This window comes from Hemibagrus wyckioides, linkage group LG01, assembly GCF_019097595.1.
Source record: "Hemibagrus wyckioides isolate EC202008001 linkage group LG01, SWU_Hwy_1.0, whole genome shotgun sequence".
In the NCBI taxonomy this organism is placed as follows: Eukaryota; Metazoa; Chordata; class Actinopteri; order Siluriformes; family Bagridae; genus Hemibagrus; species Hemibagrus wyckioides.
In genome coordinates, this window is record NC_080710.1 from 22589624 (window position 1) to 22614916 (window position 25293).

The 25293-nt window shown below is 37.4% G+C and overlaps 1 protein-coding gene across 3 annotated transcripts in view; it reads right to left on the reverse strand.

Annotated features, from left to right (window-relative positions):
* The window catches only part of tsnare1 (T-SNARE Domain Containing 1), a 157340-nt gene that overhangs the window by 94675 nt on the left and 37372 nt on the right, over positions 1 to 25293 (reverse strand). For all 3 annotated transcript variants that reach the window (XM_058400940.1, XM_058400930.1, XM_058400950.1), the window contains exons 3-4: positions 14129 to 14206; positions 13945 to 14014 (exon numbers count right to left, since the gene is read on the reverse strand). In XM_058400940.1, coding sequence (XP_058256923.1) covers positions 13945 to 14014; positions 14129 to 14206 — 148 coding nt within the window. The remainder of the gene's footprint in view (positions 1 to 13944; positions 14015 to 14128; positions 14207 to 25293) is intronic.

The following is a 25293-nucleotide window of genomic DNA, read 5'->3' on the forward strand; positions in this document are numbered from 1 at the left end:
CCTAGCAAATTATTCTGTAATATATTCACATTCTAATGCACTAAACACCTTTAAAGAATTCTCATATGCCTCTTCATCATCCTCTACAGAAGCATCAACCTCACCCACATCATCTTGAGGGGTTTATAGTGTATATAGGCACTGAAAAAAGTTCATGTATTACTCATATTAAGCATAAACTCTCTCTCTCTCTCTCTCTCTCTCTCTCTCTCTGAGTGATTCATTATTGGCACATTTTGCAAAGGTAATTGTCCCTAATGGACTTATCTATGGTGGGCTGTTGAACTACCTCAGACTATGATGCCTGCTTATACAGCCAGGTTATTAAATTAAAAGTGGCTAAGGCTGAATCCACAAACCACTACATGTTACTAACCAGCAGGTGAAACACAGCAGCTTAGTGAGACATGCATGGTAAAGGTTATTTTAGTGAAGCTGTCAGTGCTGTCACTGGAGGCAGAGAAGCTCTAGAGAATGCATAAAAAGAAAGAAGAGATAGCAATTATCAGTCTGAGCAATTAGATTGGATCAATTAGATTTGCATTGATGATACTCTCTTGCTCAGATGTAAAGTCGAGAGAACAACCAGTTTCTGTGCTAATCTTAGCTGTACCTATTGCAGTAAATAAGTGCAAAATTATTTCCTGTTACATTGTGAAATCCTCCTCCATCTGTAAATGCCTGACCCTGGCCAACGCGTATTACTCACTGTTCATTTTTCATTACATTACTGTCTTAGTTTGAAAAGGAACCAACTACACAACTGAATGAGACAAAGAAGGGGGAGGTTAATATAATGAATAATGTTATATATATATATATATAGAATACTTTAATCCACATTTACTTTGCTGTATTCATGATTGCTTCAAGATTCAAGATTCATCCTGAATAGTCAGAAAGTTAATTCATTTACTGTAACTGGAGTTCTGATAATAGTTCCTAGTGTAAGGTTTATATTAAATAAATTTCTTCAATGGTTTGTGGTTTTATATATATATTATAAAATATTATATTATTATTTTCCCATAAGAGCACACTCTATAGGGTTTTATTACTTACATATTATTGTTATTATTATTATTATTATTATTATTATTATTATTATTATTATTATTATAGCAATATTATGTTATTATTAATTTATTAATTAATAATAAACCATGTGTATCCTATCAAATATAAAATTGATGCTTTTTTATTTTGTATTCACTTTGAAAGTATGTGTAGGTTTAATGTTGTAGAAGGAATTAAAATATCCACGAATAATTACCATCCAGTTGCCATGAACAAACAAACAGGTATGCAATAATAACAATGTCAAGAATGAATGAATGAATGAATGAATGACTTTAATGCCTCTATCTTTCTACCTTTGATTTTAATAGTAACAAAGTAAAGTCTGCATGACGAGGATGAGCAGCAATTATCAAGATGATTTGCACCGTATCAATCAAACAATTAATTCATGCCATTTTGCTCAGAATTTAAAAGCTGTCAAACTGTCTACATGCATCATTTAATACTAATTTGTTTTAGAAGTGCATGTTAATGTTCTGAAGCCTATTTCTGATTACACTGATCTTTTGCAAAATATAGAGCCTCGCAATGAATTATGCCATCTTGGAGAATGGTGGTAGAATAAAGAGAGAGTAAAAAAAAAGAAGTAATAAATGCTCTTCGACCATAAGATATTTGTATGTCTGTCTTCCAGGAATTACCTCACACAGTTTTAAAAAAAGGCTGGAATTCACTTTAGTCCAGACCATTATCAGTATGACTAGGAATGACTCAGGGAGGGTGATGTGCACTTTTCTCTATTTTTTAAAGTAACTCTTGGTGTTGCTATTTGAAATTACTCAGAGACTATTTTCATCTTTTTGTGGTGGAAAGCCTGCATTGTTTTATTGACCTCCATCCAGGAGGAAACAATAATATATAAGAGGCACTGAGTAAATGAGCAGAAAAACAATAATATGTTATATGCCATCTGCCACTGGACCATTCCTGGTAATGGAGCATCCTCCATCAGTCATTCTGACAAACACTAAAATGAAAATGTATTTCTGGTAACAAACACTCTAGATCAATGGATTCCACAGGGCTAATAATTGCTCCAACATCACACACACACACACACACACACGTGTTGATGACAAACAAGGTTTGGGCAGAAAAGAAAAAATAATTACACAAAGATAGTTTACAGTCATCACCTTAATTTAGCTAATGGTCTTTGCGGTATATTTTTATAGTAACAAACACAGCATCTGTCACAGAACATTTAGTTAGTGGATTTGTTTAATGTACAAGAGTCTATTTATGAACTACTTACAACTATTTCTGTATGAACTTCATCCTAATCATCCATCCATTCAATTTCTGGAATCCTACACAGGGTTAAGTTGTTAAGCTGTTAAGTTAACTTTATTTGCCACATATACATTACTACACAACAAAATTCTTTTTTTGCATATCTCATCCTTGGGGGTTGGGGTCACAGGCAGCCTGGAGGTCATGAGGCACAAAAAGGGAGACATCCTGGACTGGGTCTCAACACATCTCATGGCACAAGGGTACAATCACATACACACTCACAGACCTATTCAGACACTATGGACATCTTAGAAATGCTAGTCAGCCTACAGCGCATATCGTTGGACAGGTTGAGGAAACAGAAATACCCCCGAAGCGCATGGAAAACTGGCTAATTACTAAGCCACCATACCAGATTCATTCAAATAATTTATTAATTGATAATTATAAATCAAACAATTCCTCAGGTTTATAAACTTCTTCCACCAAACCACTTTTACATTTTTATACAGAAAACAATTTATGCTGAGACTGAAATTGTCGAATTGGTGCAATGTTTCCTGTTGCTTGTAGCTAGTCTGTTTGTGTTTGTTTATGATCATATTAATTACTGAAAATATTGTGACCATGTTCTATGTATTGATTTTATTTCAAGAGCAGTACCACAATCTGTGCTGTTTGTGTTTAGTCAACAACAGAAACCATAAACAAACAAAACCCTCTTCATTACTTGAGTAATGATCAACTAGAGGCCTGCTTACGGTTTCTATTGGTCGTGTCTATATATACATTTTTATCCTGTTGCTCATATTGTTTGCTAAACTACCTTAATTGTAACTGATATGACTGGTAGCTTTTTGATGTATTAATAAAGGAAAAGGGGGAAAAATTACATCCTACAACATGTGTTACTTCATTCATGATATACACTTTTAGGTAAAATTCAAGATTTAAAGGTGGAGTTTATGGTTTTTAAAGCCCACTGTTGCCTGTGAAGTGAACTGAGATGCAATGATAAATGATAAACACCAGTCCCTGTGTGTGAAACGATGATTCGTAGCTAAGCTTTAAAGGAAAAGGAGAAGGAGAAGAGCTGAGCAACTCTCCTTCAGCTGAGGGCAGTGCTAATTTCCTGGTTGAGGGGAAAAGCATCAAAACTGTGAGAAGGAAACTAGATTCAGTAAATATGAAAAGGATATATGATATAAGGATATATGGATATAAGATATATGTGGAATTATGCAATTGTAACAAGTCTAAAAACACTTTCACAAATGAAAATGTGCATCTTTAATGAAAACATTCTACATATCACCTTTAATAACAAGATGAGGACTGGTCCAGAAAGGAAAAAGATTTAATACGTGGATTAACGTTTATGTGATTTGTACATTGATCAACATATTTTGATTCTCAGAAATAATAAAATCATTCTTCAGCATCCATAACAGTTAAACAGTAAAGTTAACAAAAGTTTTAACATAACAGAAGACCTCATATTTTATGGTAGAGATCATTTGGGTTGACTGTCAAAGATGGTATGCAAATGCTTATAAGCAAGATTTAATTACATGACTATAATAGTAACCACACACACACACACACACAGCAGCAGTTTTTTTGGCTCTCAATTTTTCTCCTAAAATAAATATTTATGCAAAAGAATCTAAAAAAAAATGTAACAAACTGTACAATTTACACAATAATCTAATCAGCCAATCATGTGGTGGTAGTGCAATGCATAAAAATGCAGCTTTTGGTCATATTCACATGAACCACTAGAATGAGTTCAGAATGTGATGTCAGTGATTTGGACTGTGGCATGATTTTGGTGCCAGATGGGTTTGTTTGAGTTGTTCTGAGACTGCTGATCTGCTGGGATTTACACAACAGTCTCTAGAGATTACTCAAAAGAAGCAATCAAGAAAAACATCCAGTGAGCAGCAGTTACAGTATGTGTATGGAAAAGCCTTGTTGAGAAAAGAGGTCAACTGAGAATGACCAGACTGGTTTGAGTTCACCGATCGCTACAGTAACTCAGATAAACACAGCTGTGGTGAGCAGAAAAGCATCTCAGAACACATCAAACCTTAATGAACCATGAGCTACAACATGGAATTAACCAAGCTGGGTTTACCGTGGGCACAGACTCAAATCTGGACAGTTGAAGATTGTAAAAATGTGGTCTGATCTGATGAATCTCCATTTCCATGCCTCATGTCACAAAGCAAAATTCAGCTCAAACCGGTTTTGATGATGATGAGTTTAATATTTTTCTTCCCAGGCAACAGATTTGAATCCAGCACAACAGTTTTAGGATGTGGTTGAACCGGAAGTTGCATGATGCAATCATGTCAGCATGGATGAGAATGTCAAAGTCCATTTCCAACATCTTGTAGAATCCATTCCAAAGAATACTTTAGCTGTTTTCAGAACAAATGTAGGTCCTAACCAGTATTAGTATGTTCCTAATAAAGTGCTTAATGGGGGCTTATTATTTAGATTGCTAAAACAGATACAGTCAAGCATGGTGGTGGGAGTGCACTCAACTTCTTTGGTGGACCATGTCGAGGCCTGTTCTGAGTGGAACCTGTCCTGTAAAACCATTGTATGGTCTTGCCCACCATGCTGCAGCTCAATTTCAGGGTCTTGGCAAACTTCTTATAGCCTAGACCATCTTTATGTAGAGCAACAATTCTTTTTTTCAGATCCTCAGAGAGTTCTTTGCCATGAGGTGCCATGTTGAACTTCCAGTGACCAATATGAGAGTGTGAGAGAGCAATAACACCAAATTTAACACACCTGCTCCCCATTCACACCTGAGACCTTGTAACACTAACGAGTCACATGACACCGGGGAGGATAAATGGCTAATCGGGCCCAATTTGGACATTTCCACTTAGGGGTGTACTCACTTTTGTTGCCAATGGTTTAGACATTAATGGCTGTGTGTTGAGTTATTTTTAGGGGACAGCAAATTGACACTGTTATACAGGCTGTACACTCACTACTTTACATTGTAGCAGAGTGTCATTTCTTCAGTGTTGTCACATGAAAAGATATAATAAAATATTTACAAAAATGTGAGGGGTGTACTCACTTTCGTGAGATACTGTATGTCAGAAAGTAAAAGAAAATTGTGGCCACTGAGCTTTGAACATGTTAACATGTAATATGTGTCAGGTTTGCACTCACAGTGAGAGATCCTATCATGGAAAATTACATGATGTGTATTCCTATGCTAAAGACGAGCAGTGTCCCTGAAAAGTCCTCTAAAACAGCAGTGCAGAATACATAATGTGATAACAAGCACAAAGAGTGTGAATCATTAATCCACTTAGCTTTGTGGATGTGTTTCCCTGATTACAAAGACGGACTGAAATCAATTAGCTAAATGATTTCATCTCACTTACAGGAATTTAGATATTTCTGAGAGCCAAAGTTTAAAGTGTTTTTTTTTTTTTTTTTTTTTTAACATTTTGTTTGTTTCAGTATGCAAACAGTCAAATTTTCTGCTTATTAAATCATACCTCACAGACTCTCAGTCTCAAATAATAGCTTTGGCCTCGCTTGGCTTTTTTGGCAGCTTACGACAGCCTTGACACTTTAGTCTGAATTTTTGTGAGGTTAGTGCTGAGGTAGCTTCTATCACGACTTGCCAGTGACACCAGGGAGAGAGCAGTGTGTGTGTGTGTGTGTGCTTTGGGGGTAGGGCACCAGCCAACCACAGTCTCTGGGCGACTCGTCGCCATCTGGGAGGTATGACCCTGGAACCGAGAGGTTTCCGTGGAAACTGGCTCTAATAGAATCATGGCTGGGGTGCAGCAGGGGGCAAAAGAGAGATGGAAAGAGGGAGAGAGAGGTGTGTAGTCTGGCCCCCTGCTCAGACAGACTAGGCGTGGTGAATTAATACTGGACAGAGGAGAGCTCAGTCAAGGTCAATTGAGAGAAACACTGAAAAAGGAGTGAAAAACACAAACCAATCCAACTCATTCTGAGAGAAAGAAGGTGGCAGAGAGAACAAGAGGTAGTACAAAAATACAAACATTGCCTACATTGCTAATTTACCACTGGAGATCAATATGTTAAATATCTTCAAAAATGTTTAATGTGTGTAATAAGTAGGCAGATTATGCATTGATCTACAGAGAGAGATGAGATGAGATGAGATGAGTTGAGATGAGATGAGATGAGATGAGATGAGATGAGATGAGGTACTGGAACAAGTAACTTCTAATTTCTTCTGCTTATCCACACAACAGGACTTCAATACATATAAATCCCCTGTAGAAATTTTCCTTCATGCTATATGCAGGAGAATAAAAATTGGATAAAGTAGATAATAAACACAGAGAGCTGAGCAGGTCTTCAGGGGACCTTGTCCAGTGTTAGAAGACAATGATTGGTAATGATGTTGAACTTAATTGAGTAGGGATTGTATAGCGTACATATTACTGGAGCAGTGTGTTGCTCAGTATAAGAAACCTTAAAGCCAGTTGCATGAATTCCCTACTGACCTACAAGGCACATTATAGAATAATTTTGTTAGCAATGCTTAGACAAATATGTGTAGACAAGGACATTAAAAAAGTTTAGAAATCATTAGTGAATAATCTTGATAGTTTACATGTTTTTCCTATGAATTTGGCAAGACACATATTTTGAGAATGTTAATACAAGAATAGGTTATTGTTCTAAATGATGTGGCTGCAAATTACCGAGCAGTGACAGATGGTGTGTTCTTTTGTTTGTTTTGTTTTTAGCATATCACTTGCAGAGAAAAACAATAAGGATATTTTAGTATTACTATACCGCCAATATCAGGTGTTCATATCTTTGCAGGGTACAAGGCAAAGACCTTGAGAATAGACAGAAGAATGGCTATGGTATGAAAAGGATTGGAAAATGCAAACCTTGCACAGAATTGATTATTATTAATCATTGCATTTATAATACAATAAAGAACTAAGCCCAGTTTTGTGAAGGTAAGGAATAATATGCACCAGACTATGCTGTTAGTGGACAAAAATCCTTGCTAGGGTGGTGCACATTTAATGTCACTAAGACAAGTTAGTTCCAAACGAACAGAATGTTATAGCACGCATTAACAATCACTCCCTCACCAGCCACTTTGTTCTTTCTCTTGAAGTTAATACAATTAAAAAGGCATGGTACTTTAATTAAATGTAGGGATAAATATTCATTTAAATAGTAAAACGTATATTATAAACCATATTATAATGCAACAGTTATATTATGCAACAGTTAGTTAGTTAGTTAGTTAGTTAGTTAGTTAGTTCTGGTCCAATAATTTGATTGGACAAGTATGTTGACATAATGACTGGTACATTTCACTGTTTGTTTTAGAATTTTAGTCAGTCTTCATATTTCAGTATTACATAGCAGTTAACCAGTTGTGGCTATTTCCACTGGCAGAGAAATCTTGTATCCTCAATACTGCTACTCAATATTTTGTACAATTTCTTATTTATAGAACTGTTGTATAAAAGTAATATCACACAATTTTTACAATTATACCGAATACCAGCAGCTGTGAATACCTGCAGCCTCATGCCTCAGCACTCTTGCTCATGCAATATTGTTTAATTATAGATTTGTCTATGCTTCTTGTCTATAGTTTATCTGTTTATTATAAGCTTAAATTAGTCTTAGATTATTCTTAGTCCATATAAATGAGTTGTTGCTATAGAAACAGTAATATATTAGAATTTATGTTAGTCAGAGCTGTGCTGTAACAGAAAATGAATCAATACCTTCTGATTCAATAATTCAACTGCACTGTGATAAACATGTATATAGTAATATGTTCATAGTCCATACCTTATAATTTTCTCAATCTTATCATCTGATGATTGCTGGCTCTATATAGTCTTGATTTATATATTGTATGCTCATAGGCCAGGACACAAGAACTGTAAACACGACCACCAAGTTCTGTATATTGAAATTTCCGTTCGTTAAAAGTCTGAAGGCCACTTAATCGGATACAGAGATAACATAGTGTGGGTGCTCACGCATGAGACACTGTTTCAGCCGAGCAGGCTTGGCACTTAATTTTTTAAATTCTTCTCAGTCATGGTAGGATGATAAAAAATGTCTTATATGATATGGCAAAAATTATATTGTTGTTGTTACAGCTTTGCCATCCTGACCTCCATGAACTCTGTCAATACAGTATAAGCCATTTTGTTGACATTATCACTGTTTGCCATGCAATGGCACGCACAATTTTATATAAAAAGCAAACAAACAAACAAACAAAAAAACCTTAATGACTAGAAGAAATTGGGTTGTAAGGATGCTCACTGCAAGAACACTAACCAAAATTTCAGACACATCAGAAATCCATCAGATCATCTGACAGGTCAATCGAACATTGTTAAGGTAATTACTTGAGTGGCGCTGGCCCCTCACACTTCACATGAAACGACCTCTGATGCAGCTGAAATTTGTGCAGTTTTGAGAAAGCTTCAATGACCATTCACCATTAGAGACAGATACACTGCCTTATACCACTATTAATTATTATTTAAAGAAATGCCCGAAGCAATATTTTAACTAAGTAAGATAAGTTTTAAGAAAATTTGGAAAACCTTCTTCAAATCAAAGATTATTTGCCCAGGTTAAATAAGTTTTTGTTCTTAATTGCTTAGGTATCCCCGGGAGGGTAGTGGTCAGTGATTTTATTAATGTTTGCAAAACAATGTAGAAATTTATTTTGAAATATCGTGCTTCACAGTGATGTGATGATACCACCATTGCATGCCTTACTCATTCTGAATCCCACCGTCTGCTGCACTAATGCTACAATACTACTATTGATTGTTACTAATTGGATTAATTAGGTTGCCATGTATGGCACATGACCTTTCTCAGTAGCAGAAACACTGACAAAAGTATGTTGAGACAAAATACTACCATTCATAGCCAAAGACTGGCTTTTGGTTGAGGGAGCAAACACAGTGTGTGGGCTCAGACACTTTATTAGAGAAAGATATTGATGCATCTGGAATTGCTGTACCCATGGGCGTGTTTATTAATGTGCTTAATTAGCTTTCCATACTTTATTGTACTCTATTACATTGCATATTTTTAGCTTAGTCATTTAGGTTTCTATATCAGCTTATCCATGTATCCATCATTGTTGGGCTTGTGAACCTTTTCTATCAATAAAGCCTTCCAACATAAGCATCCTCAATTTCCCTGAGCCTAATATGTTACAGAGATTTTCAGAGTAGCTCAATTTTGTGATATATGCAATGTAGACCAGACTAACAACCATCTATTTACCCACTATATCTCTTGAAGACATTTTCCTGTCTGACCTGACCCATAACACCTTAATGGCTAAAATGTGGATATATATTTATAAACTATCCATTAGATGAAATATGTCTGAAGTCACAGATTGACCACAGAACACAAATTGCATGTTTTCTTTGATTGAGATGTAATATTAATGATTTGGGAAGATATCTTATGAATATAATTATTTTAATCCCAGTAAGAAGCCTGCTTTTGCAAAATAAAGTAAACAGTTTTGGATGAATTACTCATAAGTTTTTTCATAAGTTATTTGTAGCTGTGGATTTTTTTAGAAGAGGAAACTCTCATGTTTCATGGTCTGGATGAATGAGAGAGAAAGAGAAAGAGAGAGAGAAAGAGAGAGAGAGAGAGAGAGAGAGAAAGAGAAAGAAAGAGAGAGAGAGAGAGAGAGAAAGAGAGAGAGAGAGAGGCTTTCCCTGTTCTATTCAGCTAGTTGAAGGTCAGTCTTGCAGCAGTTGTATCACTGCCACATTTAAGATCTTTATCCTTTAACTGTATTATGCTCCACTTGTAAATTACACAAAACCATCTAACAAATGATTAAGTATGAAGGTATATTAAAAGACATACACGATATTGCCAAAAGTATTCGCTCACCCATCCAAATAATCAGAATCAGGTATTCCATTCACTTCCATGGCCACAGGTGTATAAAATCAAGCACCTAGGCATGCAGACTGTTTTTACAAACATTTGTGAAAGAATGGGTCGCTCTCAGGAGCTCAGTGAATTCCAGCGTGGAACTGTGATAGGATGCCACCTGTGCAACAAATCCAGTTGTGAAATTTCCTCGCTCCTAAATATTACACAGTCAACTGTCAGCTGTATTATAAGAACGTGGAAGTGTTTGGGAACGACAGCAACTCAGCCACGAAGTGGTAGGCCACGTAAACTGACGGAGCAGGGTCAGCGGATACTGAGGTGCATAGTGCGAAGAGGTCGCCAACTTTCTGCAGAGTCAATCGCTACAGACCTCCAAACTTCATGTGGCCTTCAGATTAGCTCAAGAACAGTGCGCAGAGAGCTTCATGGAATGGGTTTCCATGGCCGAGCAGCTGCATCCAAGCCATACATCACCAAGTGCAATGCAAAGCGTCAGATGCAGTGGTGTAAAGCACACATCCACTGGACTCTAGAGCAGTGGAGACGCATTCTCTGGAGTGACGAATCACGCTTCTCCATCTGGCAATCTGATGGACGAGTCTGGGTTTGGCGGTTGCCAGGAGAACGGTACTTGTCTGACTGCATTGTGCCAAGTGTAAAGTTCGGTGGAAGGGGGATTATGGTGTTTGGTTGTTTTTCAGGAGCTGGGCTCGGCCCCTTAGTTCCAGTGAAAGGAACTCTGAATGCTTCAGCATTTTGGACAATTCCATGCTCCCAACTTTGTGGGAACAGTTTGGAGCTGGCCCCTTCCTCTTCCAACATGACTGTGCACCAGTGCACAAAGCAAGGTCCATAAAGACATGGATGACAGAGTCTGGTGTGGATGAACTTGACTGGCCTGCACAGAGTCCTGACCTCAACCCGATAGAACACCTTTGGGATGAATTAGAGCGGAGACTGAGAGCCAGGCCTTCTCATCCAACATCAGTGTGTGACCTCACAAATGCGCTTCTGGAAGAATGGTCAAAAATTCCCATAAACACACTCCTAAACCTTGTGGACAGCCTTCCCAGAAGAGTTGAAGCTGTTATAGCTGCAAAGGGTGGACCGACGTCATATTGAACCCTATGGATTAGGAATGGGATGTCACTTAAGTTCATATGCGAGTCAAGGCAGGTGAGCGAATACTTTTGGCAATATAGTGTACATATTATTATTATTATTAGTAGTAGTAGTAGTAGTAGTAGTAGTAGAAGTATTGTTGTTAATAATAATAATAATAATAATAATAATAATAATAATATTAAGAAGAAGAATTCTAAGAAAATCAACCAGTATGTGGCTGCATGATTAATATCAGTTCTACATCACACACACTGTGAGAATAAAACATTTAGTTTGCAGACCACAAACCAGCAGATGGGACAGCTGAATACAGATGTTTACTATTCAGTTTCTCCAGAGATTTGTACTGATGATCTTAAAGAAAAGAATTTTGACAATGCATGAATGTCACATTGATAGAAAAGGCTGACAGAATTGATGACATGCCAGTGGAGATGGTGTGTGTAATGCAGTTTACACAGACACGGCCATTTCAGATTGACCACTTGCAGACAAGCCATGAATTACGTAGTTGCTGGCAGCCTTACTGAAAAGAGTAATTGAAGTCTGAAGGGAATGAGATGATAAAAACGAGAAAATAGGCACTGACAGCTTGTTCGGCTTTATATCTATATCTAGAGGTGGAGAGGTTTGGGAACAATGAAGACCCGAGAGCTCATATTTATGTGTTGGATATGTGCCAGAAGGTGGCCTTAAACCTATAAAATGGCAAGTAATCTGTGTTGTACATCACAACTTTGGTCTACACATGAAAAGCTTTGTTCAACTGTGTAATGTCTAAAAGCTGGTTTATACACCAGCACTGAAGTTTATTTATATATTTACATCACATCACAGAAATAGATGAGTGTGATGTGCATAGGTGTACTGATGGACCGATTTGCACTGCTTCAGTTCTAGTAGTATAAACTGCCCATTGGTATAGGTGCGGAGTGAAGGCTAGCCTATTTCGTCTGATCCTATAGAAGAACTACTGTAGCACAAATTACTAAGATTTATGCTGGCTATGATAGAAAGGTGTCAGCACACAATGCATCACCACTTGCTGCATATAGGGCTACATGGCCACAGAATGGACAGTGTGCCCAAGGTGACCCGTTCAATGCTGAAAACATCTACAGTGAACACATGAGCATCACAAACCACAAATTGGACCATGTGGCAAAGAAAGATGGTAGCGTGGTCTAATAATTCTGTGGGATCTGTAAGAAACTACAGACTGTCTCAACCCAGATTCCACTCCACAGTACACATCGGAAAGAGCTCAAGTCCAAAAAAAGGCTTACATCTCATATATAAATATGTTTAATTCAATTCAGTTTATCTGTAGGGTATTTTTACATTGGGTTAAAGCAGCCTTACCAAACATTTAGCACACTTAATCCAATCAATTAATAGTATGGGAGTGGCAGCAAGACATCAAGGACCATCACTGAACAAAGGGTATACGTGACCATGATTACCATTTAGTATTACCTGACCATTTGGGTGATAACACCTGTAGCAATACCAACCCAAGGTGTATATGACCGTGATGACCATTTACGGACACCCGGCTAGAAGACAGTATCACCCGGCCATTTGTGTGATACTTCGTTATTAGACTAATTTACATTTAAAGTGAAACTCATTTAAATTACACACGGGAAACACTGTATAAAATGTATGAGCAGGATTTGTCCTTCATTCTTTTTGACTCTGATGAACCCAAAGTACTTTTTGTATTTGGTCACTGCCACGCTGTAATAAACTTCTTCATTAAGATCTTCAACACCTTCATCGTTTTGTTTTTCTTAAAGATCACATCTGTGGGATGTGCTAGACGAACAAGTCTAATCCTTGGAGGCCCCACCTCACAACTTAGAGGACTTAAAGAGCCAAACAATACAGCACTCTTTCTGGGATCTTTTAGAGTCTATACCTCAACTGGTCCTCAACAGCTGTTTTAGCAGCACAAGGGGAACCTACACAATATTTGGTAGGTAGATTTAATGTTGTTGGCTGATTATCCATAGATGAAGCAAAAGGTCCCTAAAATGAAAGAAGCAACATGTCCCCCGGCTATAATATTTGCTCCTTCTACTGCTTCTGTTTGTTTAGCTTTATGATAATAATATTAAGAACATTCTCTTGTCTGCAGCAGACTTGCTGAATTACCACATTCTGATAGGTCTAATAAGCTGGGTTTTAATGGATATCAGCTAACATGGCTAGCTATGTGCATTATCCTGCTTTATAAATCTACTACCGCCTGATGTATGGTTAGACAGATAGAAGGCCTTTGGCAATAATACAACAAAACCCTTACAGGTAAAACAATCTGATTTGTTTTACCTGTCAGAATGTATGCTTGACACATCAGAATGTAAAACACTTTTTAAGTGCATTTGCCTTCCAAATTCTGAAAGGAAAACTTGTAAATTTCAGAGAATAAAACCTTAATGGCTACATCTAGGCTTCATGATTCATGATTTTTTTTTAGCTGACAAGGTCTGTGTGCTCTATAATGTTATATATAAAATGAATACAGCTTGTGAGTACATGAACACTTACAGGCTCTGGCGTAGCTCTGCTGTGTCTCTTGATGTCCCCAGCGACTGAAGGCTCTTTTCTAATGTGACCACTGTGGAAAGTAATGAATAAATAACTCTGGATCCTGCACTGTTTTTTTTTTAAAAAAAAAAAAAGTACAGTGGTTTATGAATTGAACATCTAATTTTCAACATAATATACTCACCATTGGCATTAATTTGGAAGATGTTGGAAGATGTTTCTTGGAACACATCTTGTAATTCTGAAGCGCTAACCTGTGTAGCTGCAGGAAAAATATAAAAAACATTGCTGACATTTTTTTAAAAGGTCTCTAAAAGAAACAAGATATTTATTAAAAATATTCACATAAAGCCTATGACTATTGCATAATCTTATTGGTGAACACATATACTGGTGCCATAACTGCAAATGGATCTCATTATTACAAGGTCTGTAAGACAATGTTCATTACTGTTTTATGCTTCTTCTTCTTCTTCTTCTTCTTCTTCTTCTTATTATTATTATTATTATTATTATTATTATTTGTATCTACATGGCTTGGTCATAATAGTTGAATTCTTGTGAATTTAGGTGACTCCAAATGAATCAGACAGTGACAGATGGGAGCAACTTCGGCTGTGACTTAAATAGGTCATGTGGGCATAGCTATAGTATTTTTTCATCAAACACATGAGACTCATACTTACACGCACACACAGCATGGGGTAATCACAGAAAGCCATTATCTCAATCCACTTCACAACCTTTGTCTCTTAACACAATCCCAACATACACATACAGTTACACACACGCTCTCACACAGTGAGTGTCCTTTTGTCTCTTTTATCTCTGTCGGCAAAATGACAGTAATTGACATGCTGATTTTTTTCTATGCCTCTTCATCCAATGCATTGACACATAACAACTGTGCAAAATAGAAAGTGATGTTTTGTACTGGAGAACACTAGAGGACACAAACATAGACACTGGGAGATTGGAGCAGAGAAAATCCTATACTCAAGATGTGTGTATGCATTGCACTTGCATTACAGAAAGCTGTCCTACCTGAAAATTATCCATGATTATCAGATAAACCTGTAAGTCATATATTTAAGGTAGATGTGATGTTGATCCCTGTTAGTTGTAGTCATGTGTTAATTAGTTAGTGGAAATGTCTTGTGACATTTTATATACAATGGGCAACATTTATTAATCTTTTAGTAAGGTGGCGTGTAAATGTTATCTTCAAGCAAACTGAATGAAAAATTCATGCCACATGTATAAGCTTCAGTAATAAAAGTTTACTTATGCTCAAATGACCAAGTACCATGCACATTAACAGCACAACTGATTTACATTTATGACACTCACAAAACTCCTTAAAAAGCGAAGATCACAGACAGCTGAAAACAACAACATACTAAATGATGAAAGAGTGGTTGCAGCTCATCAGCCACCACAGACATATAATAATGCTTGCTCCTATTATAGCCTTTTATATTTCCTTTTTTTCTAATTAAATGGCTAGTCTTATTTGTCCTAATTAATGGAGTTTTTGGAGATATCTTTTTTTCCAATTTTTTAATATTAAAGACAGAATTTCACATTTTTTTATCTTAAATTTGTGAGTGTGTTTTAATTAAATAATCTTCCTAAATTTGCAAGTATAATCTGTATTTAACATAGCAGGAACTTATGCTAATTATGCAATTTGAAGCTAAACAAACCAGGTTCACATTACAGAGTATCCTTATACGTACATTTTACAAATTTTACATTTAACTCAAGAGCTCTATTGGGATAGGAACATTTTCATCAATACAACATTACCTCCAAACAATTTACAAATGAATTAATTTAATGAGGCCCATTATGTACAAATTACTGTTACTAACATTTAGCCTAACTATAAAATTTAGTTGAAATGCCTTTCTATAACAGCAAATTTCAAAAGAACCAAAGAAACCCACATATCAGGCATCATTCCATCAAATATTCTTGATCACCAAATTTAGAATGATAGGAAGCAGCAGATAAGTCTTGGAAAATACTTTTTGATCTCTGATCATCAGTGCAGCTGTCCCCAGAAATGTGCACTCTCCCCACGCTGTGCTCCCTGTACACACGTACACAGCTGTGCCTCCAAGCATAGATGCCAAATTTGCGGATTCATTGTGGGTGCTCATGACAGCCTACACGTTTGTGACGTCACATATTTTCATAGCCATATCCCAGGCCTCGTATAAAATTTATATTGCCAGAGGCTTACCCTTTTTCACTTTGACAGAGCAAATGTGTTTCTGCTCACAGCATTCCTTGGAGTTTGAGACCAGTTTTTCATTAACAATAAAATATTATTCAATCAGTACTAATTAAACATAGCTTATGTCAACATAAATTATGTTATGTAGGAGTTTTGCTGAAAGGGAGCTGAAATAGATTAAAAGCAAAAAAAAAAATATATGTATTTAAAATGGAGCAGACTTGAACAGTGGCTGCTTTCTGAAATGTTCCAATTTGTATTTAATAAATCCAATTTTACAAATCCATATCTCACCACTCTCATCAATGAATGCATAATGTTTCAAATGCTGGCTTCACCTTCAGTCTGTTGCTGGCTATATGCCAAACCATATACCAGTGTACTAAATAGTTTGCCAAAAATGCACACTGTGATAAATTATCTGTTGCCATAGAGCGTAGACCATCATAAACTATTTAGTACATCAGTATGTGCCACAGCTATCTTTGAAAATAAATAACCTCAGCTTGCTTTGTTAAGTCATTGCTGGTGAAGACCATATTTGTGTCTAATACCACTGAAATTAAACCGTACCACAAAACAAGTCATCCAGAACAAAATGTGTTTTGTCTACATGTTTAAATATGGGTAACTATAAAAAATAATGAATCTGAAATATCAAGGGTGCCTGAGGTCTGGCATACCAACAGAGCTGGTCCTTGGGCTTCTAAGGACACTTCTGTTAAACTCAATGTTTTCATATGGCACAACATTCATAATTCTCATCATACAAAATGGGAACACATGGGAAATTAAGCATCTGGTTCCCTCATGAAGTCACAATAAGCTGAAGCTGAACAAGCTAAAGATTGTGTCAGTTCACCCCACAAATGCCTTTTCCTACAATATAAACATGATTGTAATGGTTCTAGAATGATTCCTGGAAGCTAAAACCTCTCAGTAAATGAGATAGGAAGCTGACTGCGTTGCTGTAAAAATGAGTGGGATATTTGACAAATTTTAACCTAACATCGAAAGTGTTGGCCCAGTTCTACTCAGCCGACAACTGAATTTGTCCTCACCACAGTCTGATTTTGGCTCTGCAACCACCAATGTTCTGAACAGACTGCAACATGTTGGCTAAAATGAACATATGCAGAAAATATGTCTGCCCACTGCCAGGGAACTCCTCAGCTTCAGAATCAGGAGGTAACCATAAAATGATAGTTGACAACCCATTGCAACCAGACCACCACAAATAGGAACTCCTCCCCTAACGCTTTTTTTGTACAGTGTGTTATATTACCAATGTGTTTTGAGTTCTTGGTCTGTTTTTGTAACGTCTATAAAAGAACAGTGAAAGCTCCAGTTAAATCCCTTGTATACTCAACTCAAGTGTACTTGGCCAATAAAACATAGGTCTGGTTATACTTCTGATAAAATGATATATACACTGCAGGCAACAGAAAAATTGAGCTCAGCCAGCTCAGGGAAGCAACTGTAGCTGATAGAGCTGTAAAATAGCTGTAAAATGGCACACCAAAGAGTCTGGGCAAAACATAGTATTGGCATCAATCTGCAACAGTACTGACAAATACGTCACATTGAAGATAGCAGACACAACAGTAATCCCTCAGAGCTTCACATGTTAATGTCTGGGAATGTCACACCTAGCAAACTGGTGTGCATACCCAGGGCAGAAATATCTTGTACTGAACCTGAATAGAACATGACATGGAGCATATGGTGGGAATGTGTGCAACAGTTCCAGCTAAAGAATCAGAGCGAGCCTTGCAGGTCATTAAAACCCCTATGGCTAAAACCACAAGCTAACATTTTGACTTGCAGCTCAAAGTTGAGACTTGACAAAAACCCAGAGATCATCTTAGGCCTGGTAAGGCCACTCACCAAGTCTATATTTTCCTAACATGTCTTTCCCCAAGAGCCAAGAATAATCACATTTCTGTTTAGTATCAAACTCATACATTTATGTCCTACATATTTACAGTCAAATGGGTTGCCAAAGAGACCATTAAACTGTCAAATATGTTTAGATCAAAGCCACATTTAATTCAACTGACATTAAGAAACAGATATTTAGATTTCTACATATGTCCCTTGCATAGACAGATGTTGATACGTGCTGAGGAGCATCCTGCAATGCTAACCACTCAGTATAAAAATAAGATCAAACTACAGTCTGACCTTGCTCCTGGTACTAGAATTCATTCATTGACTTGGCAAATGTTGAAGCCCACTGTTGTGGTACACAACAGTCACAATCTTACAATAAGTTTGCTTCAAAACAGATTTTCAGGAAGAATAGGTGCTAGTTGCTTAGAGTTCAGCATTATATACAGAGGTAAAGCTCAAAGTTTAACTCTGCATATTGTTCTGTAGATATCATAAAGACACTGTTACTGGCAAAGTAAATGTCATCTGTTACTGTTTCTCTGTCTTATTTGACCAGGTACCTAAAGTTTAATCTTAGTGTGAACACACTTTGTTTTTTTATGTTTATATTTACATTTTTAACATTTGTCAGATGCCCTTATCCAGAGTGACATACAAAAGCTTTGATGTCTTTATTAATGAATCTATACTGGTTGGCTAGGTCACAGACTAAGCATACCATGGGTCTAAAGCTCTGTTGGGAGGAAATATAGCATTTTTTTATTTATATAAACAAACAGGAAAAAATAAGCACCAGTTTTAAATATTTCAGGAAGAGATTTTTCTACCCCCCTTTTTGTTAGACAGTCAGTGACCCAGCTGTTCGGGCATCTTGGGAAAGATCATATCACCACCTAGATGCCAAAACAGAGAGTCTCGATGGAACCATTCAAGCAGTTCTAGAAGATCTGAGGGAGTGTGGTGCAAACACTAGCCTGGGTCTAGTCTGTCTTCAAGTAAACTGTTGGATGTGGGGGATGTGGATATTTCAGTAGCTCTGGACATAACTGACTCATTTACTGTTTTTTTTTCTCATGTGTCAAACAGAATACACAAATCAGTCACATTTCATTTTTTATTCAGTATATCCTTTTTTGTGCTGACGTTCCATTTTTTGCATGATCCTCTCAGAAATACATATGTATGAGGGTGAGTATTGTGCTGCCATGTACCTGTTTCATTTCAGCAGTTTTGTACATAATGCACATTTTTGGGACAGAATGGGTTCTAATTGGCTCTAAAATCAAGCACAAAAATCTGAATGCATTAGACTGTGTGTGTGTGTGTGTGACAGCTCTAGGGCTAGGTGAGATCTCTGTGGCTTGTTTAAAGGACCAAGGTAGATGCCATTTCCCCTCTCAGCCAATTATGATCATGGCATCTAGAATCAATCCAGTTGTCTCAGGAATTATGAGGCTGTACACTACACAACTCTATCCATTCACAGAGACACGCAATCAATTCAAATCAGTATGTGAGTATGGGAGTATTGATCCTTCAGACTGTATACTACCTATATTCTTATTTATTTCACTTATTAAGTCTTCTCAAATGAGCAAATCTAAGAAACTAGGTGGAGCATGGAAAATTTCTATGTTCCTCAGGTAAAATTTACTGATATCAAACACATTAACCATGATTTGTTTTCTAGTAGCAAGAGGAATGAGCCTGAATTGTTGGGCTGCAGGGGACAAATTAACATTTGCCCCATCTGACTTGTTCATCGATACTGTAAATGCCGATTCTGCAGCACATTCAATTACACTCTCAAACCAGAATAGGACTTAATCAAAAGCTCCCTGCTCATTATACATGAGGTCAGCATCTGCCTGCCCCTCCTGCAGATGAAAAATGGCAAACTCATCAGGAAGCAGAGAATGTAAGTAGAAGTATTGCCTAAGTGCCTCAGGTTTTACTCTTTGGGTAGTTTTTATCTCCTTCAGTATTACTGTATAAGATTGGTCTCCAGAGAAAAAAAAAGAAAAAACAAAACAAACAGTTCAACTGCTACTTTCCAAGGCATTATGAATCATTGTAGGAACAAATGCTGTTGTAAAGAATACTTCCAAGAGTCTCCTGTGAATATACAGTACTGTTTTGTTTCTCTATTTTTGAGATATCCAGTGTTACATTGCTATTCTCTATCATACCTTGGCCACAATCACAATTGTGTTTTGTGTATTGTCTTTGATGATAAAGTACACACTAACAGTATTGTAATACAGTGAATACATACCTTATTAAAGCTAACATTATTTTGGCTTACTGTTGCTTTGCTTCATTATCAGATGTGGATAGAGACATATTTAGCTAACTTCAAAGCTAGCTAGCTTTGTATTCTAAATCCAATTGGAGAAAGCATTTATATAAGGGGTTAGGGTTCAGACAAGTTTTCATTTATGGTTAGATTTAAGGCCAATAGGATCCGGTAGTAAAACATTTTCTATCACAGCCCCTTCTAAACTGTATTTTATCCACTTATGTGTCTATGTAACTGTGGCTTCTGAAAATCCATCATGCAAGCATTGAATCAAATGAGACTGCACGTGTCAATGGCAGCAATGACACCCAAAAAAGAAAAGAAACAGATATGACTGAGGTGGGCCTAGGCAGAATTTCTCACGGCTGGAGCCCACTGATTACAGAGATCCCTCACAGTCGGTGGTGCTGAAGCAGGGAAATAAAAATTCCACTTGCTGGAGGAGAAAAAAGACTAGTCTTAGAAAGCTCTCCAAAGCAATTTACACTATTGCTAAAGTATTGCGGCCTCCATATCCTTCCAGATTCCCCCGAGGGCCAGTGAACACCAGAAAGGTGGTAAGATGCCAATTCCCTCTAACAACTGTGAATCTGAGATAGCAACTGCACCAAGTCTCACTGTATTCACCATCCTAACCTTTCCTCTCCTCACCTCACCTTTCACTCTGTTCTGCCTTTAAAATTATTTCTCAACCTCTTGTCATTGTGTACAAAAAAACTGTACACAGGGGACAGTGATGGCTCAAATGGTTAAGGCACTGGGTTGTTGATTGAAAGGTCAGGGTTCAAGACACACTGCTACTGTTGGGTCCTTGAGCAAGGCCTGTAACCCTCTCTCCTTCAGGGGTGGTGTATGAGGCAGACCCTGCAGTCTGAGACCAACTTCCTAAGCTGGGATATGTAAAGAAAAGAATCTTATTGTACTGTCATGTATAAGTGACAAAATAGAGCCTGATGCTTCTTCTAACTGTACTGCAACATGGCACTGTCCTTATCAACACATGTGCGTGCACACACACACACGCACGCACACATACACACATGCACATACACCAATGTATGGACTGCTGCTCAGGAAATAATTAATACTTACTGTGTGTATATAACATGTTTATTGGGAACCTAATGGGCTTAATTGCATAATTAAGTATATACTTGTTTGCTATAGCATATGAATCTGGTCCATGTACCATTGATCATGCATATTGTTTGATTTGATAGCTTACTGATTTTTTTTTAACATATTGACTGTGAGAAGCTTATTATTTATCTATCACGTGCAATGGATTGTTTACTGACACTGGTGCCCTGGCTGAAGTACAGGTTTATTGATGTTGATTTTAATGTTGATTAATGTTAGGATAAGTATTGATCTATCAGTGCACTGGTTTAGCATGTTTACCTCACACGTCTGAGGTTGGGGGTACATTAGTGTATGTGTTGGGGGTACATTAGTGTATACATGCACTTTTATACAACTGATTTAGTTAAGAGCATCTGAATATTAGCGTTAAATAGGATGCATTGGTACTGACCTGTAGGGCAATAAATCTCCAGAAGTGGAGGTGAGCAGAAGAGCACTGCTGGCTGGATATTTAAAAAAATTTTTTAAAAAAATGCTGCGCCTTATGTGCCTTTAGATAACACCCTTATTTAAATCATTACCTTGTCGGTGGTTGTCTGATAGATGTCTACAATGATCTAGTATGATAACTATTGCATCTTTAAGTAGCACATAAATACCAAATACAAGATATCAAAATATGGAATGTTTAGAGTCCATAATGGTAGAATGTTGTGTGAAGGCAACTAACACATTTAAAATAATTTCAGTCACCTACATAATTTCCCATTACATAATAATAATAATAATAATAATAATAATAATAATAATAATAATAATAATAATTTACAATAACCTATTACCGATTACTAAGACAGGCAGGCAATAAAGCAGTACATAAGCAGCATCAAAGAGATTCAAAATGGGATGCAGAGAAGCCTGTGCCAAATGTTAACAGAAATACTGTCATTTGTTATTTTTTTTTGTTGTCTTTTTTTAGGGCCTTGGATTTAGTATAGATTAAGTATAGATTAAGTTTTTGAGAAGTGTGCATTTAATAAGTGAAACATGAGTAAGATAATTAAAGGCACCATAGAGGTCTAATGAAATCAAGTTTCACATGTTAACAGTCTGTAAGTTCTTAGACATAAATGTTGGGTTGTTAGTGATTTCTGTGAGCATTATACTGCTTGCAAGTTGGGATAGCTAATCCTAGAAGAAGAAAAAAACATCCTGAATGTTCCGTTTTTTATCGAAATTATCCTAAAGGGCTTGTAATGGCCTTTTAACCCTTCCCAAATTCCAGGGCACCAAGCTGTTCTATACCAAATGTTCTCCTTTTACAGAGGTGAACACACTGTGACAATTAAGTAAGAAATACGTTTCATGAGTCTCCTAATAACCTTATTCCTAATTCCTATGGAAGCAGTAAGGCTCTCCTCAAGTTTTCCCACATGGTTTCTGTATTTTGCCTTGCTTTTTGTGAATAATGATCATAGTGTAATGGTCCATGTACATTTGAACTATTTGTTTCTTGTATTAAACATGGCTATTATTCATTAGTACAATTAATAACAAGAGATTTGTACTGTGGTTTTCTATGTGTTTTAGTGTCTGCAAATTAACTACTGGATAACAAAAAGATAGACAGTGTGAGTGGGTAGTGAGTGAATAACAACGACGGAAACTGCTACAGTACATACCCAATTATAAGCCTTTAAGGAAAAAATGTTATTTTAATATTATTTTATCACATAAAAACGAGTTATTAAGACATTATATAGACAAATGCAAATGTCTAATACAAAATAAAATCATTACAATTTTTAATGTTAGTCAATTACTGTAAATGTATTGTTTCAAAAATAATGTTGGAAATAGAGAGTTAAATGAGATACATTAGTAAGCCCTTTGAACATGATATGTTCCTGAAATCTGCAAGCTGCAAATTTACATGGGAAGGAAAATGTGTATCATATTCTAAAGAAGCATCCACTACTATTTTATATAAAAATAATAGAAATAATAATAATAATAATAATAATAATAATAATAATAATAATACAAACAAAAACAACAACAACAACAATAATAATAATAATAATAATTAATAAATCAAAAAAGACTCAATGAAAGTTGCTGTAAATAGATTTGTATGACAAATACTGTAAATGTTTAAAAGACAGTATACATTAATCAAATTCATTATATGGTCTACGAAATACATATAGTATTTTGTAGAACATTTAAGAGTATGATCGATAAAGATATATGCGCAAAGTATAAATTAATTCCTGAATGGCACTCCATACAAACATGCTGTAATGAAGCGCCAGAGGCAGCAGGAGTAGAATCCATTTATGGATTTATTGAAGTAACAGACAGGCAGAAATCGTGGTCAAAAAACAAAGCGCAAGTCAAAAACAGGGAAAACACTACAGCAAGGAAAACAAAACTGAAAGCACAAAATGAAACAGGAAGTCAGAACAGCAAGCAGGGTCATACACAAAAATCAGTATCAGAGGCTAGGCAGGATCAGTAACAGGTAAACAGGCAATAATCATACACTAAAAGAGGCAAGGATAATTAGAATGCTCGGTATGTCACATGGGGACGATACTTTGCGTCAAACAATGTGAGCGTGGGGTATTTATGTCCATGTGAAACAGGTAGCGTGTCACATGACTAATTAGTATTCTGGGGAAGGCTCGCGTTCGTGCTGGGATGTTACAGAGCCCCCCAACTGTTCTACGCCAAGGTCTATCCCGAGGGCAGGGGGCGGGGCGGTCTGGGTGTGCAGAGTGCAATGATAGTTTCCACTAGGGAGGGGTCAAGGATGTCTGCCGAATCCACCCACGAGTGCTTTTCTAGACCATAGCCCTCCCAATCAACCAGATACTGCAGGTGGTTACGAAGGTGACGAGAGTTCAGAAGGGCCCGCACTCTATATGCCGGGGCCCCGTCTATGTCAAGCGGGGATGTAGGATCGTCATGCATGGGGGTGCTTGATGGAAGATTATAGGCAGGCTTAAGAAGGGAGACTTGAAAGGTGGGAGAGATGCGGTATGTGGGCGGTAACTGCAGATGGTAGGAGACTGGGTTGACCTGCCGGATGATGGTGAATGGGCTGATGAAACGTGGGCTCAACTCCCTTCACAGGAGCTGGAGTTTCAGGTTGCGTGTAGACAGCCAGACCTGCTGCCCCACCCTGTAGGTGGGGTGTGGGCGGCGGCGGTGATCCGCCATAGTTCTCTGTCTCCTGATAGCCCTCTGCAGATGTACGTGAGCCCTCTCCCATACTCCTTGGCTGAGTCTTGACCAATCATCCATGGCAGGGACAGAGGAGGGTTCACCAGACCAGGGGAACAGTGGAAGTTAATAACCCAGGGCACATTGGAACGGCGTGAGTCCCATAGACGAATGGGTGATGGGGAGTTCTGGGCATTCTCAGCCCAGGGGAGGAACTCACTCCAGCGGTGTTGTTCACAGCTGCAGTAGGAGCAGAGAAACCTTCCAATTTCCTGGTTCAGTCTTTCTGCTTGACCATTTGACTGTGGGTGGTATCCAGAACTCACATTGATGCTCAGTTCCGAACAGAAAGCCCGCCAGATGTGTGATGTGAACTGGGAGGCCCTGTCTGATACAATGTTCTCCGGGAGTCCGTAGTGATGGAACACCTGGTGGAAGAACGTGGTAGCCATTTCCATAGCCGTGGGTAATCACCTGAGTGGCACCAACTTGCAAGCTTTCGAGAACCGGTCGATGACCACTAGGATCATGACCTCTAGGATCCACTAGGAACTAGGGCTGTGCAAAAGATCGAATTTAAAGTTGGATCGCAATTCTCATTCAG